We start from the raw sequence: 18,430 nt of genomic DNA on the forward strand, positions 1-18,430 counted from the left end.
CTTAAAAACAAAGGTGTCCAGGAAGGACGGACACACTTAAAGTAATTAATCATAAGGGGGAAGGAGCAGCCTGTCCATCTGTTCCAAAAGATGAGCAAGTTAGGAAAATTATTGTCCTGGCTGGGCATGGAGCTTTTGTGTGAACTCAGGGGAAAAAAGAGAGTGCATCACCTTTAGACAGAAAGTGAGTCAACTCAGGAAGTGTTTTAGAATGTTGGGCCATGCAGAAAGAAAAGCAGAGATGTGAAATCTCAATTAGAGGTTATCCTGGCAACTTGGGTGAAAAAAAATTAAAAAATAATTCTATAAATAAATTATAAGCAAAAGAAAGTGTAAGGAGAATCTCTACTCATTGTTGGATGCAGTGGGGAATAGAGTAACTAAAGATGAGGAAAAGGCTGAGGTAATTAACCCCTTCTTAGCCTCCATTTTCAAAAATAAATCAGGTTGTCCTCAGGACAAGTGTTCTCCTGAGCTGGTGGATGGGCACAGAGAGAAGAACAGCCCCCCTGTAATCCAGGAGAAAGCAGCTGGGGACCTGCTGAGCTGCTCAGATGCTCACAGGTGTCTCTGGGAGCACATGGCATCGATCCCAGGGGGATGAAGAGGCTGGTGGATGGGCTCCTCAAGCTGCTCTCCATTATTTACGATCAGTGCTGGCTCAGCAGGGAGGTCCCAGAGGACTGGAGGTGCCAATGTGAGCCCATCCCCAAGAAGGGCTGGAAGGAGGAGCTGGGGAACTCCAGGCCTGTCAGCCTGACCTGGGTGCCCGGCAAGGTTATGGAACAGATCACCTTGAGTGCCATCACAGGGCACCCACAGGATGGCCCAGGGATCAGAGCCAGCCAGCATGGATTTCAGTATCTGCATTGATGATCTGCATGAGGGGACTGAGTCCAGCATCAGCAAATCTGCAGACAACACCAAGCTGGGTGTGAGTGTGGATCTGCTGGAGGGTAGGAGGGCTCTGCAGAGGGACCTGGACAGGCTGGATCCAGGGCCCAAATCCAGCAAGGTGAGATTGAACAAGACCAAGTGCCAGGTCCTGCACTTCAGCCAAAACACCCCTGCAGTGCTACAGGCTGGGGACAGAATGGCTGAACAGCAGCCAGGCAGAAAAGGACCTGGGGACACTGATGGACAGCGGGCTCGACAGGAGCCATCAGTGTGCGCAGGTGGGCAAGAAGGCCAATGGCTCCTGGCCTGGATCAGGAATGGTGTGGCCAGCAGGAGCAGGGCAGTGATTCTTCCCCTGCACTCGGCACTGGTGAGGCCACACCTTGAGTGCTGTGTCCAGTTCTGGGCCCCCAATTGAGGAAGAACATGGAGGGGCTGGAGTGTGTCCAGAGAAGGGCAACAAGGCTGGGGAGAGGTCTGGAACACAAGTCCTGTGAGGAGCGGCTGAGGGAGCTGGAGATGTTTATCCTGGAGAAGAGGAGGCCCAGGAGAGACAAGGCAGTGTCAGGGCAGAGGTTGAACTTGATGATCTCCAAGGTCTTTTCCAAGCTTGCTGATTCTGTGACTCTCTGGAACCACCCTTGGAGCAGTTGCAGGATGAGCCCTGGGCCTCCTCTTCAAAAGCTCCAACAGCCCAGGTCCCTCAGCTTCTCCTGCCAGCCCCAAAGCCCATCCTGTCAGTCCTGCAGAGCCTCTGCAGCCTCTCCTCACTGCCCAGAACAGGGAGCCCCAGAGCCAGACACAGCAGCCCAGATGTGCCCCCTGGCCTGGGGTGCCTCTGGCAAGAGAGCAGCACCAGGCACTGCAGGAGCCTGCAGACAACTCCTGCAGCACTTGTAGGACGATCCTCCTGACCAAGGGACGTTCCCATGGTGCAATGGGGAGTGGGTGGGCAAGAGGAAGAAATCTGGATCAGAAAAGAGGAGAAAAAGCAAAGGTAAAGCCAAGAAAATGCTTGGGGCAGTCTGGGGGTGGCTGCCAGGCAGCCCTGGCTCTGACCAACAGCGTCTGCAGAGGGACAGGAAAGTCCCAGCTGATGGGAACAAACTTTCTGGCTGACTGCAGAGGACAGGACAAAGCTGAGTGGTTTCCCTAGTGTCCGCCAGCCCTTGCTGGCCCCAGGGGCTGATGGCATTTGTGCTCCCTCAGGTTCATGTCCCCACAGCAACATCATGGGGTTGCTCCCCCTGCTGTGTGCAATGCAAACAGGGGCTCCTAAGCCAGTGCTGCCGTGTCTGTGCCTGCAAGGATGGGGCACCTGTGTGAGCTGGGGGAGAGGCCAGGGCTGCAGAGGGGGGATGTTGTTGGCAGCTCCATGAGGACGCTCTGGGATGCTGCTCTGGGCTGTCCAGCGCACTGGGATTGGATCAGCCCCTGCTCTGCTGCTCCTTCCCATCTGCCCCAGGGCCCTTGCAGAGCCCCAGCCATGCTGTTTGCCCCCAGCCTGCCCACAGCCAGCCTGGGGCTGCTCACGGGGCTTTTCTGTGCTGAGCCTTGGCCTGGCCGTGTTCTTGAGAGAGCCTGGGAAAGGAGCCTGGAGCCCCCAGGGCCTGGGCTGAGGCGTCAGCGCTGCCCCAGCAGTGCCCATGGCCTGTCCCTGCTGCAGCCCCGTCACTGCCACCCCCAGGGCTGTGCCCAGCCCCGAGAGCACTCAGGCCCTGCAGCAACACCAGGGCCACCAGGGCAGTGGGGCAGGGCCACGGCAGTAGCACTGGCAACAACTAGTGCTGCTTGTGCTGGGCACAGCTGCTGGGCCAGCACTGATCTGCCCCAGCTCTGCACACAGACATTGCTGGTGCAGCTCCAGAGAAGGAAACAAAACGACATCTCTGGTGAAAACTTTGCTGGGAGATCCTTTAGTTCCTTTTAAAGCCACCAAGTGTGCAGCTCCTCATTGACACAGTCTGGGGCCACAGTGAAGTTGGAGAGAAACAAAATAAGAAATGGCAGAAACAGTGGTCTTGGTTTAGGGAGAATATTTAAAAATGAAAAGAGAGTAAAAAATAACCAATCCAACCAGAAGTATCAAAGATTCCTTTTTTTACAAGATATATGCAGAAATTAGCAACCAGTTTAATGTTTCCAAAATTGTCCACTCATCAGTCTCCACACCGCAGCCTTGAGCTCCTGGTTCCTCAGGCTATAGATGAGGGGGTTCAGGGCTGGAGGCACCACTGAATGGAGAACTGACAGGGCCAGATCCAGGGATGGAGAGGACATGGAGGGGGGCTTTAGGTGGGAAAATATACCAGTGCTGAGGAACAGGGAAACCACAGCCAGGTGAGGGAGGCAGGTGGAAAAGGCTTTGTGCCGTCCCTGCTCAGAGGGGATCCTCAGCACGGCTCTGAAGATCTGCACATAGGAGAAAACCATGAACACAAAACAACTAAAACCTAAACAGACACCAAGCAATGAAATCCAGATTTTTCTGAAGTTGGAGTGTGAGCAGGACAGCTTTAGGATCTGGGGCACCTCACAGAAGAACTGGCCCATGGCATTGCCATGGCACAGGGGCAGGGAAAATGTATTGGCTGTGTGCAGTAGGGCATAGAGAAAGGCACTGGCCCAGGCAGCTGCTGCCATATGGGCACAAGCTCTGCTGCCCAGGAGGGTTCCATAGTGCAGGGGTTTGCAAATGGACATGTAGCGGTCATAGCACATGATGGTCAGAAGGGAAAGCTCTGCTGACATAAAGAAAAGAAAAAAGAAAACCTGTGCAGCACATCCTGAGTAGGAGATGTCCCTGGTGTCCCAGAGGGAATTGTGCATGGCTTTGGGGACAGTGGTGCAGATGGAGCCCAGGTCAGCGAGGGCCAGGTTGAGCAGGAAGAAGAACATGGGTGTGTGCATGTGGTGGCCACAGGCTACAGCGCTGATGATGAGGCCATTGCCCAGGAGGGCAGCCAGGGAGATGCCCAGCAAGAGGCAGAAGTGCAGGAGCTGCAGCTGCCACGTGTCTGCCAGTGCCAGCAGGAGGAAGTGCCTGATGGAGCTGCTGTTGGACATTTGCTGCCTCTGGACATTGGAATCTTTTGAAGAAGGAATTCTAGTTATTATTGAGGGCAGATTTCACACAGAAAATCAAAGCCCCTTCTAATAGACTCCTTCTTGCCACTACACACCTACCCCTGTCCATGTCTAGGAGATCTTCTTTCACATATGTTGCACATATGGAGCCCTGATTACTGCTGGCCAATGTTGTGTGAGGAGCAGGACCTTGGCCTGCAGGACACCTGGGAGTCAGCCCTGACCCCACGTCAGTGCAGGGGGACAGTGAGGGCAGGGGCCAGTACTGGTGTTTGGACTTGGATAAAGAATGTTCCCCTAAGGCAGAGGAGCTGCATGAGTGAAGGGTTGGGGATTGCAGGAGGCAGAATGAGAGATTCTCCTGCACAGATGGGAGAACAGAGAGTCCAGTGAAGCAGGAGTACTGTCTGAGGCTTAATGCAGACTGAGGGGAGCTGCTCGGTCCCTCTCTCCTGTTCCAGCTGCCCTGGACTTGCACCTTTCTGAGATCCACTCCTGTGTTACCCTGGACAGCCCGGAGACACTGCTGAGAGCAGAGGGATCCCTGGCACACAAATTGGCTCCTGCCTTTCCCAGAGTCAGGAGAGTGGGCTCATTGCCAGCCTCCCAGGCTGCCCTGCCCAGAGATGCCCGGACACAGGGAGCTGGGACACCCCATTGCTGTGCTCAGCCTGCACAGGAGGAGCCCAAGGGCTGGGCCTGGCCCTGCAGCTGGAGCTGCCATTGCAGAGAGCCCCTTAGCAATGCCAGCAGCACCTGGGCAAGGCAAGGAGAGAGAGAGCCAGGCCTGAGGAAAAGCCTTTCCCTGGCCAGCCCTGCCCAGCCCCTGCCAGGCAGCAGCAGGGCAGGACAGTGGCCCTCAGGCCCTGGTCAGCAGGGAATGGGCACATGGCCGCAGAGATGCCCTTCATCTCTGGGGCTGCTCTGCTGGCCCAGGAGGGACTGAGGGCCCCGAGCCCCCAGGCTGAGGGCTGTGCTGGCTGCGAGGGGACACAAGAGCTGTGCTGCTCAGGGCAGTGTCTGCCCTGCAGGGCAGGCCCGACAGGTGCCACATCTGCCCTGCAGCAGGGCTTCCCTCAGCACTGCCTCCCTCCCTCCCTGTCCACGGCTCTGCTGCTGGAGCTGTCCCAGCCCCAGATGCTCCTGTGGCCCCGGGCTCCTTCCCTGCCAGAGCTGCCAGAGCCCAGCCCAGCCCCTGGGCCAGCCCTGCCCTGCAGCTGCTCGGCCCTGCAGGGATTAAAGAACAGCTCCCCCAGCCTGGGCACCATGGAAAGGTGATACTGCATGGATCTGGAGGCTGGGCAGGTGCAGGCACTTGCTGAGGTGCACAGGAATCCTCAGGGTGATGGTTTAAGAGTTTAATCCTAAGCTGTTTAAGAGCACAGCTGAGTTTCCATTGCCTCCAAGCTGAGCCAGGGAAAAGTGGGAGCACAGATCCAGGAAAGCAGAGACCCAAGCAGGAAAATCCTGCCCTGAATGTGCTCATGACAAGTCCCCTCAGAAGGGGAGCCCTGCACTACAGGACATCCTCCTCCTCCTCCTCTGCCACAGAGAAACTGGGAGAGTCCTCCTGACACATCCTCCAGGCTGTGGGGTGTGCTGCCTTCAGGAGATCCCTCCAAGAGCACAGAGGACATTGCCCTGCACCCACACACTCACCATGCAGAGGGCTGTGAAGATCTTTCCCCAAGTGAAGTCTCAGCTCAATGTCTTCCCAATGCTGATTGCCTTCAGCCTGTCTCTGCCTGGCTCCTGTCCCCTCAGTGCCTGCAGGCAGAGCACTCAGCCCTGCTGGGCTGGGAGAGGAGCTGGTCCTGGAAGAGCTGTTCCTTTAAAGCTCAGCAGCACAGACACAGCACAAGGACTTTAATGAGCCTCTTGGGGCTTTAGTGTTGTTTACATCAAACTCAGTCCCTGAGAGAGTGTTTTGAAAACTTCTCAAGAACTCAAACTTAAATTGAAACTCTGAAGTTTCTTGAAGTTTTAATGGATCTCACTGAGACACCTGACTGAGAAAGTGTCCCCAGGTTCCAGTTAGAGCAGAACACTGGAGGCAGTGATGACAGCTGGGGACAAACAAGGCAAAGATGTCTCAGGTGCTGAGCAAAGCTGGATGTGTTTGAGGAATGCAAAGGGCCAAGGCCTGAGCCCCAGCCCCTGGCCAGGCAGATCCTGTCCCTCCCTCCTTGCTCGGGGCTCTTCCCGGGATGGGCACTGGCATGTGAGGATGTGCAATGGCAAGGGCAGGAGCATGGGGCGGCCCCTGCCAGGCTGCTGAGCAGGGACAAGGAGGCAATGAGGCCCCAGCCCTGCAAGGGTCACTTGTCCCCTTGTGGCCTCAGGCCCAGGACCAGCAGCCATGGCCAAAGTGCTGCCCAAGTTGGCTCTGGCAGGGCTGTCTTGCAGCTGCTTCACATGCCTGTGCCCTGTGCAGCCCAGGCTGTGCTACGGTGTCCCTGCCCCTCTGTCCCTGCAGGCTCTGGGAACAGGTTCCCCTGTACCTTTTGGACACACGCCTTGGCATATTGGAATGTTGTCCATATGGATGGCTACAGAGCACCAAAACATAGATTCTCATCTCTTTTTTCTGAAAATATAGGATCATAAGTCCGTATACTATCCTTTGGTGGTTTTCATTATAATGAAACTGACCTTTCTGAATAGAAGAGTGTCCTTCTTTGTGTGTAATATCTAATGCAAAGGTAAAAATAATTAGGAATCATTTCAGGCATTGGCATTCATGACCATAGCACTCCAGGAAGGGGCCAAGTTAGAATCCATATGTTTTTCAATACAACTATTTTTCTGGAAGCTTGAAACATAACTGAAGAGGACAACTGGGAAATGACTTTGTCCTGCAGCCTTATGGTTCTTCTTTTTTAAGAAATTAATGTGTGAAATTATAACTAACCTGATGTCATTTGTATTTTTAGAGGAAAAAAGGGGTCATTAAGGGTAACTAAGGCCTACCATAAGACATTCTATAAATCTTTAGATTACTGAGCCCCAAGGGATAAGTTCTCATGGTATACCATGATAAAGGTATCACCTTTATCAATACCATATGGACCACCCCTTATCTGGCCTTTGGACACTCAGCTTTTCAGCTACCTCATACAGACATGTTCATACACACAGACAAGTGTGCAAAAAGGTTTCTCATTTGACTCCACCAGATCCCACTGGCTCTGCAGAGCAGTCAGAAAATACACATAGAGTCTAATGAGGAAACAGGGTACTGTGCAACAGTGCAGGGAGCAGGTGCAAGGCAGGGCCTTACAAGCACACTGATCAGCATTTGTCAGCATCTGTCAGCATGACTGACCCCACTTATTGTATTATTCCTCTATTTTCCTATGTCTATTTCTCTCCAAACCACCTTGATCCCTCCCTTTTCCTTCTTTGGTTCTTCCCCTAACATTCCATATTAAGTCTAGTGAAATTCAGAAATGCTGCTTCCTTGCACCCCAGTATTAACCCTGTAACACTAGGCAGTAATACCAGCCATTCTGCAAAGCCATCTGGAGAGCCACTCTGCTGACTCATGGTGATAAGTTTTCTTCCCAGATCATGAGGCTGAGGCTCTCCTGGAACATCTGGGAATGTTTTTACATATTTATAAATGTATTTTTAAATTTAATGTATTTTATTTATTTATTTAACATCTTTTACCATGGTCCACATGTTCCATATGGCATACCATGTCCCCTGCTACAGAAGACTCCAGTATCACTGCCCTTTCTTTCAAAATGAAAACAATACTGAATAAACTTCTGTCCTTCAGTGGAACCAAACTACTGACAGAGTCTGATGTGAATCTCTCCTGGTCACCTTGTTACAGTGATTGACAGGGGTGTTGGCCAACTAAATATCTCCCAAGGCTGCAGCCATCTTTTGGTAATGTGGAACAGGTCTCGGACCACATAAGCCATGTTGTAAAACTCATCCCCCGGCTGCCCCACCTGGCTGGCCCCTTCCTTTGCTTACAGCTCTGCCTCTGCCTGCCCACACAAAGCCTTGGGCTGATCCAGACTCCTTCTGGTGCTGGACCAGAGCCCTTCCCTGGGAGGGAAATTTCTTTCTCCTGCTGTCCAGTCTGGACCTCCCCAGCTGCCATTTTTAATAATTTTTTTTCTGCCTTTTTCTTTTATGTCAAAAGGATCTACTATCACTGAAACCATCCTTCAGTCCCTCCCAGGGCTCTCCTCTGCTGTCCTCAGTCTCCACCCCACTGAGCACAGAGCTCCTCTGTCCCTGTACAGTGCTCATGTGCTTGAGGCCATGGGTGCCTGGACAAGAAGGATGGTTCTTTTCTACAGGAAAACACACAGAGCCCCAGTCTTTCAAAGGCTGATTAGAGGCAGCCCCAAAGAGGCCAAGGCCAGCCAGATCTGTTTGTCTTGGCAGCTTTTGTCTGGGGGCAATCATTTTTGAAATGGAATTTGGGAGGCCAAATTCCAGTTTTGTCCGTGGGCCTCTGGACAAGAAGGACAGTTCTTTTCCATAGGAAGGAAAGTACAGAGCCCCAGTGTTTCACAGGCAGATGAGAGCTGGCCCTCACAAAGCCAAGTGAACTTAGACAGACCTGGGAGCTATCCTTGGATATAAGGAATATTGGAGGCAGATTCCCAATTTTGGCTATGGACACCTGCACTTGAAAGATGATTTTTCCATGGAAAGAAAAGCACATCCCTCCAGTGTTTTGAGGTCTGATGAGATGTGGCCCCCAAGATGCCAAGGCCATCCAGAGTTGTCTGTTCTGGCAGGTTTCATACAGGAGTCATCTTTCGATATAATTGAATTTGGACGTAGAATCCCAATTTCAGCCATGAACCTCTTGAGGAAGAGGAGAGGTCTTTCCCACAGGAAGGAAAGCACAGAACTCCAGGGGCTTCAGGGGCAGATGAGAAGCAACCATCAACATGCCAAGGTCAGATGGACCAGTTAAGCCAAGCCAACCATAACTTTTCCATGTTCTTGGATCCTTGGGGCCCTGCAGCATCACAATTGCCCCTTTGTTCCATGAGGCCCTGTAGTATCACAACAGATCTTTTCTTCTGCAAGTCCAGTGATATCACAGTGGTCTCTCTGGGTCCTTTTTGGCACAATGGCCCCTTGCTTCCATGAGGCCTTGCAGTGTCAAAATGGTTTCCTTGGTTCCATGGTGTTGGGGAAGATGAAACAGAAATGGCTTATAAATATGATTGTCTGGCAAAAGATTTGCGAATATAGAAACTATACGAGAGATCAAAATGAAAGCAGGCTTTGAGATACCTTAGTTGCTAAAAAACTGGAAACAATAGTATGGCCAGACTGAAGGTAATCCCCTTTTGATGAAACAACACCTTCTGCTTGCAGACAGGTCCAAGGGTAAGAACAGACCCTGCCAGCTTGGCAGAAGGGGCCCAAAGAGGAGTTTTTAGGGTTTAAAATGTAACACTATGGTAATGTAATGATTCTTATAGGCTGTATATAAGTGCTATAGGATTTGTATATTGTACTAGATTGGTTAGTGAGAAATAGAATATTCAACACAGAAGAAGATTTATTGTATTGTAACGGGAACCTCACTCTCTTATGCTTTTGCTTTCTCACCCTTTTACTCTCTTACTCTTTTACTCTCTTTCCTTCTCATTCTCTCTACCCCTCTCTTCTCTTGGGCCTGCTCTGAGCTGTGGCTGGCAGCTCCAAGTAGGGCCCTGGCACCCAGACCCTCTGCAATAAACTGCAAGTTCCACGACCTGGCTTCAGAAATCTTTCGTCTCCATCTGTCCCGACCGTCCTACTCCCCAACGCTCCGAGACCATCGGACTGTGCAGAGTACCACAATGGCCCCATGGTGGGGCTGAGTCCTGTGGGAGCTGCAGCTGCTGCTGTGCCCTTGCCAGGGGCTGAGGCCGTGGGGCAGTGCCCAGAGCAGCCTGGCCTGAGCAGGGCTCAGGGGAACATGGGGCTGCCCTCTGGCCCAGTGCAGGAGGGGGAGTTCCCCGGCTGCGGGAGGCTTGTTCCTCTGTGGCTCTCCTCCATGACCACTCCCGGCTGAGGGCGGATACTCAGCACTCCTTCCGCAGGGAGGTGGCCCCTGCCCGGCTCCTGGGGCCGTGGCAAACCAGAGCCGGGACACCCTGAGCAGCCCTGACCAAAGGTGACAGGGGAAGGGAGGGGACAGAATCCCCCCAGGAGGGGCAGGTCCCCATCCCGCCCCCTGGGCACCACAGGACCTGCGGGGCTTGGGGACACTGTGGTGAGGGATGGGCACAGGGGTGGGCACAGGGGGACCCTGCTGAGCATCTGCATCCAGGTGAGACCCCCACAGCACCCCCGAAGGTTTGGGGGGCCAGGACCGCACAGAGCTCCATCCTCGGGAGGGAAGTGCAGCCCCGGCACCCGGGGGACGGTGACACAGACACGGTCACGAGCACAGCCCTGGGGCTGCCACGAGCACCCGGGGGATGGTGACACAGACACCGGCACAGCCCTGGGGCTGCTGCTGGCATCCAGGGGACAGTGACACGGGCACGGGCACAGGCATAGCCCTGGGGCTGCCGTGGGTACACGGGGGATGGTGACATGGGCGCGGGCACAGCCCTGGGGCTGCCGCGGGCACCCGCGGGTCAGGCGGGTCTGGGGGCTCCCAGGGGTCTCCGCCCCGCTGAGCCCGACGGCCACTCCACAGCCGCGCTCCGGCCGGGATTCCAAGCAGCGCCAGCTCTGCCGGGACCAGGACGGACACTTGTGGCTGTCGGGGGTGGCGCAGATGTTCTGCAGTCTGTTGGAGATGCTGGGCACCTCTGGCCCTGGGGGCTGCAGGCACAGGGGCCCAAATGTGCCTGGAGGCCACCTGTCCCCCCTGCCCCAAAGATGACACTGGGGGATGTCCCAGAGAGGGGACAGTGACCTCAGGGAATGGCTGTGGTGTCGCAGAGGGGCTGTGTCATCGAGGCACCACTGTGGCTGTGATGAGAGAGGCACAGAGCAGCTGTGATGCCAGCAAGGGGCCGTGTGACATGACAGAATGGGTTGAGTGAGGTCACAGAGTGGGCAGTGACATCACAGAGTGGGTTATGACATCACAGAGTAGGTTCTGTGGGGTCATTGATCAGGTAAGATAATAGATGGGACTGTGTGACATCACAGAGCCAGCTGTGACATCAGAGCTCAGACTTTGACATCACAGGACAGCTGTGTGACATCACAGGGTGGGCCATGAAATCAGGGAGTGGGATGTGACATCACAGTGCAGCTGTGTGATATCACAAAGCAGGCTGACATCAGCTGTTACTCCCAGAGCAGGCTGTGACATTACTGAGCAGGCTGTGACATCAGAGGAGGGCTGTGTGAGGTCACTGGGTTTGTCACTCTGCCTTAGACCCCCTCACAGTTTTCCCCCAGAAGTCCAAAGCTGTTCATGCCCAGCATGGTCCCTGTCCCCTGGTATCCCCCTGGTCCACCTGGAGCCACAGCCTCCCCCAAGGATGTTCCACAACATCAACCCCAAAACCTGACACAGGGACAGGGGGCTGGGCTGTGTGACCAGCACATCAAGGACATGGAGTATCCAGGTCACTGGGGCCTGGTTTGGTTCCCAGGGCAGGAAAGATGTCTGGCAGCTGGAGCACAGTCTGGGAAGGGCCTCCAAGGTGGGGCTGGAGCCCTTGGGCTGTGAGCAGAGGCTGAGGGAGCTGGGCTTGTCCAGCCCGGAGGAGGGAAGGCTGAGGGGCTCCTCATCCCAGCCTGGCGGTGCCAGCAAGGAGGGGAAGGAGAACACAGAGCCAGGCTCTTCACCGGGGGGCGCTGGGGGGAGACAAAAGCCAATGGGTGGAAGGGGAAAGAGGGGAGATCAGCCAGGGCAGATGAAATTTCAGGAGATTAAATAAGTCAGGCTGGTTTCAGCATTTCCTCAACACCAAAAGCAGCCTTACCCCATTCTCCATCCACCACTGACAGCTTTGCAAATCAGGAATTGTTCAGGCTGTTTTGCCCCCATTCCAGGATGGGCATCCTGATACAAGAATTTAAGTGCTTATATTTATCACAGAACCACATTTTTCTAAAAATAATTTTAGTATGGAAATCACTTGTGGATGGTAGACATGTCAGACGCTGCTGGGACAATGCACATGGCTCAGGGATGAGCATGATTGTTATTGAATTGTGTCCTGTTCAACCATGGTCTGTTGGCCATGAAGAGAAACTTCCTGTGCCTCTGAGTCCCAGCAGTTCCTGACCCCCAAAGGACACAAACCTGGTGAGTTCTGGTTCCCACTCCAGTGGTGGCACCTGCACCTCCCTCCATCCCCAGAGCAGAGCTCCCTTGTCCCAGAGAGTCCCTGGCAATGCAGGGATGAAGGAAACAGGATAGGCTGTGGGGATCAGGGCCAGGCAAAGCCAGGGATTTGGGGTGGTTGTGAGCCCAGGGCAGGACGTGGCCCTTGGCCTTGGTGAACCTCGTCCAATTGTCCTGGGTCCATGGCTCCAGCCTGGCCAGATCCCTCTGCAGAGCTTCCTGCCCTCCAGCACAGCCACACTTGTGCTCACCTGGGAATGACTGAGGGTGCCCTCGATGGCCTCATCCAGATCAGCAATAAAGAGATTTCACTGACCTGGCCCCAATCCTGAGCCCTGGGGACACCCCTGGATGTGACTCCATTCCTCAGCTGCTCTCAGTGCCAGGGGTTGGGTGAGGGAAATGGCAGGGAGGGGGTAGGGACAAAGTGTGATTGATTGTCAGCCATGAAGGGTCTTGATTTTCATATCTGTTCAGACTGCATGAGGAGGGGCTGGGGATCAATATCGGCTGGGGATTGCGGATACTGATTTAAAAGGGGAAAAGAAAACTAAAAAGGACAAAACAATTCTCCTGTCATTGTTTTTGATATAGTAGATTCACTTTGAATACTATTCTGGAATCTTTCTAATTAACCACAGAAGAGTTCAAGTCTTGAATTATTCCCATGGGCTTGTCTTGTTTGGGTGTTTTGAACAAATGTTTATGAGCCTTTGCCACTGAATTCCTGAACTGAAGAAATCAAGAAAGAGGAGGCCTCTCTTAAAGTAAAATTCATCACACACCTCCAAGGTGCTGAGGATCCATCCCAATCAGAGCAGGAATGAACAGAAATGGGCACAGCTTTGTGGCTGGCCCAGCTTTGGGATGGGCCCTGGGCCTGGAGCAGGTGCAGCTCTTGAGGGCCCCAAGGCCATGGCTCTTGTGCTGCCCTGGGAAGATGGGATGGCAGCAGGGGCTGCAGAGCTCTCAGCACCTCAGCCCGAGGGCAGCAGGCCACCCAGGGAGCCTCCTTTCCCTTGGCCAGGCACGTTCCCCCGTGGCTGGGGCTGAGTCCTGTGGCAGCTGCAGCTGCTGCTGTGCCCTTGCCAGGGGCTGAGGCCGTGGGGCAGTGTCCAGAGCAGCCTGGCCTGAGCAGAGCTGTGGGACCAGAGCTGGCTGGGCTGGGCTGGGGAGAGGCCCTTGGTGCTGCCCAGAGCTCAGGGCAGCTGGCAGAGCTTGCAGGGAGCTGGGCTGGGCTCAGAGAGCCTGGCCCAGAAACCATCAGTGTCCATCTCAGCCTGGCTGAGCATGCAGGGGCCAAAAAGAGCAGCCCAGGGTCTGCAAGTTCTCTGGGTGGGAGCTGAGTTTGTGTGCCCTTGAGCCCTGCCAAGTGCTGGGGCTGCACCTCCAGCTCCAGAGGAGATGGGACAGATGGGAGCAGGGACAAATCATTCCTGCTGCATTCTATCTTGTGTTTGCTTGTACAGGTGACCTCGATCCATATCTAGACAAGGTGTTTTGTGTCAGATAACACTCGCAGAGGGATAAGAATAATATTATGTAGCTGAAAATAATATTTCATGCAAAATACACAATGAGAAAAAAAGGCATATATTATTAGAAGAGCATCTGAGTTTTTCAGAGGAGGAGAGACTCATTGATGTTCCAGTAGTCAAACCTGTTCAAATACTTTCCTCAGGGCTTCCTTGAGTTTAGAGGTGACCAGTAGAGGCCAAGGCCAGCCAGAGCTCTCTGTCCTGGCAGCTTTTGTCTGGGAGAACCCTTGCAGATAGGGATTTTTTCAGGGGGAGTATCAATTTTCGCCTTGGGCACCTGGATAGACGGGTGGGTCTTTTCCATAGGAAGGAAAGCACAGAGCCCCAGTTCTCCAGGGGCTGATGAGAGGCAGCCCTCAGCATTCCAAGAGCAGCTGGACCTGTCCAGTGGCCCCTGGGAGGCCAAACCAGTACGACCTGTTCCATGTCCCCTTGGTTCCACGAGGCCCTGCAGTGTCACAATGTGGTCCTTGCTTCTGCAGTGTCACAATGGCCCCACGCTTCCATGAGGCCCTACAGGGTCACAGTGGCCCTTTGGTTCCCTGGGGCCCCACAGTGTCACAGTGGTCCCCACAAGAAGGAAACCACGGAGCCCCAGTGTTTCAGGGGCTGATGAACTGCAGTGATCAGAGGCCAAGGACACACATATCTGTCTTTCCTGGCAGCTTCGTCTGGGAGCAACCCTTGGTATTTGAAATTATGTATGTGGAATCCCAATTTCAGCCACTTCTCACTTGGAGGAGAAGGCCAGTTCTTCTCCACAGAAAGCAAAGCACAGAGCCCCTGTGTTTGGAAGGCAGGTGGGAGCTGGCCCCCAAGAGGCCGAGGCCAGCCAGACCTGTCTGTAAGGGCAGCTTTTGTATAGGAGCAATCATTGGATATAGGACTTTTGGAGGAGGAATTCCAGTTTCAGCCATGGGCACCTTGAGAAGGATGTTTCTTTTCCATAGGAAGGAAAGCAATGAGCCCCAGTGTTTGAAGGCAGGTGAGACCCAGCTCTCAGGAAGCCAAAGGAAGCCAGACTTGTTGGAAATGGCAGCTTTTGACTGGCAGCAATCCCTGCAAATTGGGAAGGCTGGAGGGGGAATCCCATTTTGGCCATGGATGCTTCAATGAGAAGAGCAGTTCTTTTCCATTTGAAGGAAAGCCCAGAGCCCCAGGGTTTCAGGGGTACATGAGAAGAGACACTCGACATGCCAAGGGCAGTTGGACCACTCAGGCCAAGCCAACCAGACCTGTTCCCGGTTCCCTTGTTTCCATGGGGCCCGGCAGTGTCACAGTGGTGGTGTCATATTGGATCCTTGGTTCCATGAGGTCCAGATGTGTCACACTGGCCTCTTGTTTCCATGGGGCTCCAGAGTGTCACAATGGTCCCTTGCTTCCATGAGGCCTTGCAGTGTCACAGGGGTCTCCTTGGTGCTGCAGTGTCACAATGGACCCTTGGTTCCATGGGGACTCCCAGTGTCAGAAGGGTCTCCTTGATTCCATGAGGCCCTGCAGAGCCCCTTGATCCAACAAGGCCTCCAAGTGTCATCATGGCCTCCAGGATGCCATGAGGCCCAACAATGTCAAAACGGACCTTTGGTTCCATGGGGTCCTGCACTGTTCCATGAATCCTTAGTTCCATGGGGCCGTGCAGTGTCACAATGAACTCCTTGGTTCCATGGTGCCACACAGTGTGACAACTGCCCCTTGGCCTGCCAAGACTCCATAATTTCACAATGGTTCCTTGCTTCCATTAGGCCTGTAGTGTCACTGTGGTCTCCATGATCCCATAAGGCCTTGCAGTGTCACAACAGGCCATTGGTTTCACTGAGCCCCACAGTGTCACTATGGTCCCCTTGGCTCCACAAGGCTCTGAAGTACCACAATGGCCCTTTGGTTTCACAAGGCCTGCAAGTGTAAAAATGGGCTCCATGGTTCCATGAGGCCCTGCTGTGTCACAATGGACCTTTGGTTCCATGATGTCCCAGAGTGTCACAATGGTATCCTTGGTTCCACGGTGTCAGAATGGACCCTTCATCCCATGGACACCCACTGTGTTCACTGCAGTCCCCTTGATTCCACCAGGCCCTGCCATGCTCCAATGGCCCCTTGGTTCCAGTGGGTCCCAAAGTGTCAAAATAGTATCCATTGTTCCATGAGGCCCCACAATGTAAATGTGCTCCCCTTGGTTCCACAGGGCCCCACAGTGGAACAATGGACTCTTGGTTCCATGAGGTTCCTCAGTCCCAATGGTCTCCTTGGATCCGCAGGGTCACAGTGGCCCCTTGGCTCCATATGGCCACGCTGTGTCACAATGGCTCATGGTTCCATGAGGCCACACAGTTTAACAAGGGACCCTTGGTTCCATCAGGCCTTGCTGTGTCACAATGGACTTCTGGTTCCATGAGCTCTCACATTGCCAGCAGCAGTCTCCTTGGTTCTGCAGTGTCACCATGGACCCTTGGTTCCATGAGGATCCGCAGTAGAACACGGTCACCTTGGTTCCATGAGGTTGTGCAGTGTCACAATGGATCCATGGTTCCACCAGGCCTTGCTGTGGCACAATGGCCCCTTGGTTCCAAGAGGTTTCTCAGGGTCACAATGGTCTCCTTGGATCCGCAGTATCACAATGGACCATTGGTTCAACGTGGCCCCAATGTGCCAAAATGGATTTTGGTTCCATGGGGTTCTGCTGTATCACCATGGACCCTTTGTTCCATGAGTTTGCACAGTGTCACAGCTGACTCCTAGGTCTGTGAGGCCCCACTGTCACCAAATCTCTGAAATATCAGAATTAGGCTCCTTAAAACTCATTTGCTATTTCCAAGGTTATCATTTATCCAGGCCTGAGGCCCAACATGGGAAAACTCCTAACCTCACATAAACATGTAATTCTACCAGTGTGTTGCTCATATACAGGCCCTAAATGTGAATTACAATTTACTCATTTCCATAAAACCCACCCCAAGTTCCCAGATTCACTCCTTGTTTTCTCTATCCCTGCACCCTTGAGCCAGATGTCTTCTTCTCTTCTAACCATCCTTGCTGGGAAAGCAGCCCCTGCATGCCTTCTTCCTGTGCTGAAAGTTCACAGGCAGGGTAAAAATGGAATGAACCCTTTTGGTATCAGCCCAAGGCTTTGTGTGAGCAGGCAGAGGCAGGCAGGAGGCAGAGCTGTCAGCAAAGGAAGGGCCCAGCCAGGTGGGGCAGCCAGGGGATGCCGACAGCCTGCAGGGACAGAGGCGGAGGGCAGGGACACCGTGGGACAGCCTGGGCTGCACAGCACACAGGCATGTGAAGCAGCTGCAAGACAGCCCAGACAGAGCCAACTTGGGCAGCACTTTGGCCATGGCTGCTGGGCCTGGGCCTGAGGCAGGAGCAGGAGACAAGTGACCCTTGCAGGCCTGGGGCCTCATTGCCTCCTTGTCCCTGCTCAGCAGCCTGGCAGGGGCCGCCCCATGCTCCTGCCCTTGCCATTGCACATCCTCACATGCCAGTGCCCATCCCGGGAAGAGCCCTGAGCAAGGAGGGAGGGACAGGATCTGCCTGGCCAGGGGCTGGGGCTCAGGCCTTGGCCCTTTGCATTCCTGAAACACATCCAGCTTTGCTCAGCACCTGAGACATCTTTGCCTTGTTTGTCCCCAGCTGTCATCACTGCCTCCAGTGTTCTGTTCTAACTGGAACCTGGGGACACTTTTCTCAGTCATCTCCCTCAGTGGGACCCATAAAAACTTCAAGAAACTTTGGAGTCTAAATTTAACTTTGAGTTCTTGAGAAGTTTTTTGAAGACACTCTCAGGGACTGAGTCTGATGTAAACAACACTAAAGCCCTGAGAGGGTCATTAAAGTTTTCCTAGTCCAGTTATGGAGAAAGATTTCAAGGACCTTGTAAGAAATACAAATTCCTATTTTAAAGGATGTATTTTATTTTATTTCTCTTTAGAGCAGAGTTGATTGCAGCATTGTAGGATTGATATTGACCCAGAGTCTCTCCTCAGCAGCTCTGGCCTGCTCACAGAAGCTGTGTCTTGAGCTCTAACCAAGTGTGGACAACCTTGCTCCGCATTGCCCAGCCCCATCCTGTCTGTCCTCACTCCCCTGGGACCTGCTGCGCTTGGAGAGCTGGCTGCACTCAGCTTAAGAGGGGTTTGCACTTTTTGGGGTTTTTTGAAGCAATCTCACACTTCTGAGTTTCCCCACTGCAAACAGACACACTTCTTAGGTGTGTGCCAGCCCCAGGTGCCACCAAAGACACTGCAGAGCTGCCCTGGGCCAGCTGTGAGGGTGGATCATCAGCCCAAGCTGCACTGGGCCACTGCAAGGGGCTGTGGCCGTGGGCACTGTAATGGGTTAAAACTTTAAGTTTGTTCATCAAAACTGACAAAGTTATTCCAGTAAGACTGTTGCATCACCCCTAGTTTGTTTAAGTAAATTTCCAGACTTTAAAGGATAAGGAAGGTGAAACCAAAAGACAATAGGTTCCACAAACATTTGTTTATCTGTTTAGTAAACTGTTAATATGGGTGGGGGGTTTGCTATGATTGATAACACAGTATCAGCTCATCCACTCAGTAAACCTAGGATTCCAGGAACTGAGCAGATTAAGCCCAAAAATTCCAGGAATCAGACAAAGAAA

General features: G+C 53.4%; 1 protein-coding gene across 1 annotated transcript; it reads right to left on the bottom strand.

Annotated features, from left to right (window-relative positions):
- Positions 1-3,030: 3,030 nt before the first annotated feature.
- Positions 3,031-3,963, bottom strand: LOC128947308 (olfactory receptor 14I1-like). The gene has a single exon (XM_054291559.1). It carries the CDS (start codon positions 3,961-3,963, stop codon positions 3,031-3,033), a length of 933 nt encoding a protein of 310 aa, XP_054147534.1.
- Between the last annotated feature and the right edge of the window lie 14,467 nt (positions 3,964-18,430).

This window comes from Melozone crissalis, unplaced genomic scaffold (assembly GCF_028551555.1).
Source record: "Melozone crissalis strain CALT ecotype California unplaced genomic scaffold, PUWL_Pcris_2 ptg000095l_1, whole genome shotgun sequence".
Taxonomy (NCBI): Eukaryota; Metazoa; Chordata; class Aves; order Passeriformes; family Passerellidae; genus Melozone; species Melozone crissalis.

What these genes read in the sequence shown, in the direction of transcription:
- LOC128947308 (XM_054291559.1), bottom strand. Translation starts at nt 3,963, where the DNA reads ATGTCCAACAGCAGCTCCATCAGGCACTTCCTCCTGCTGGCACTGGCA.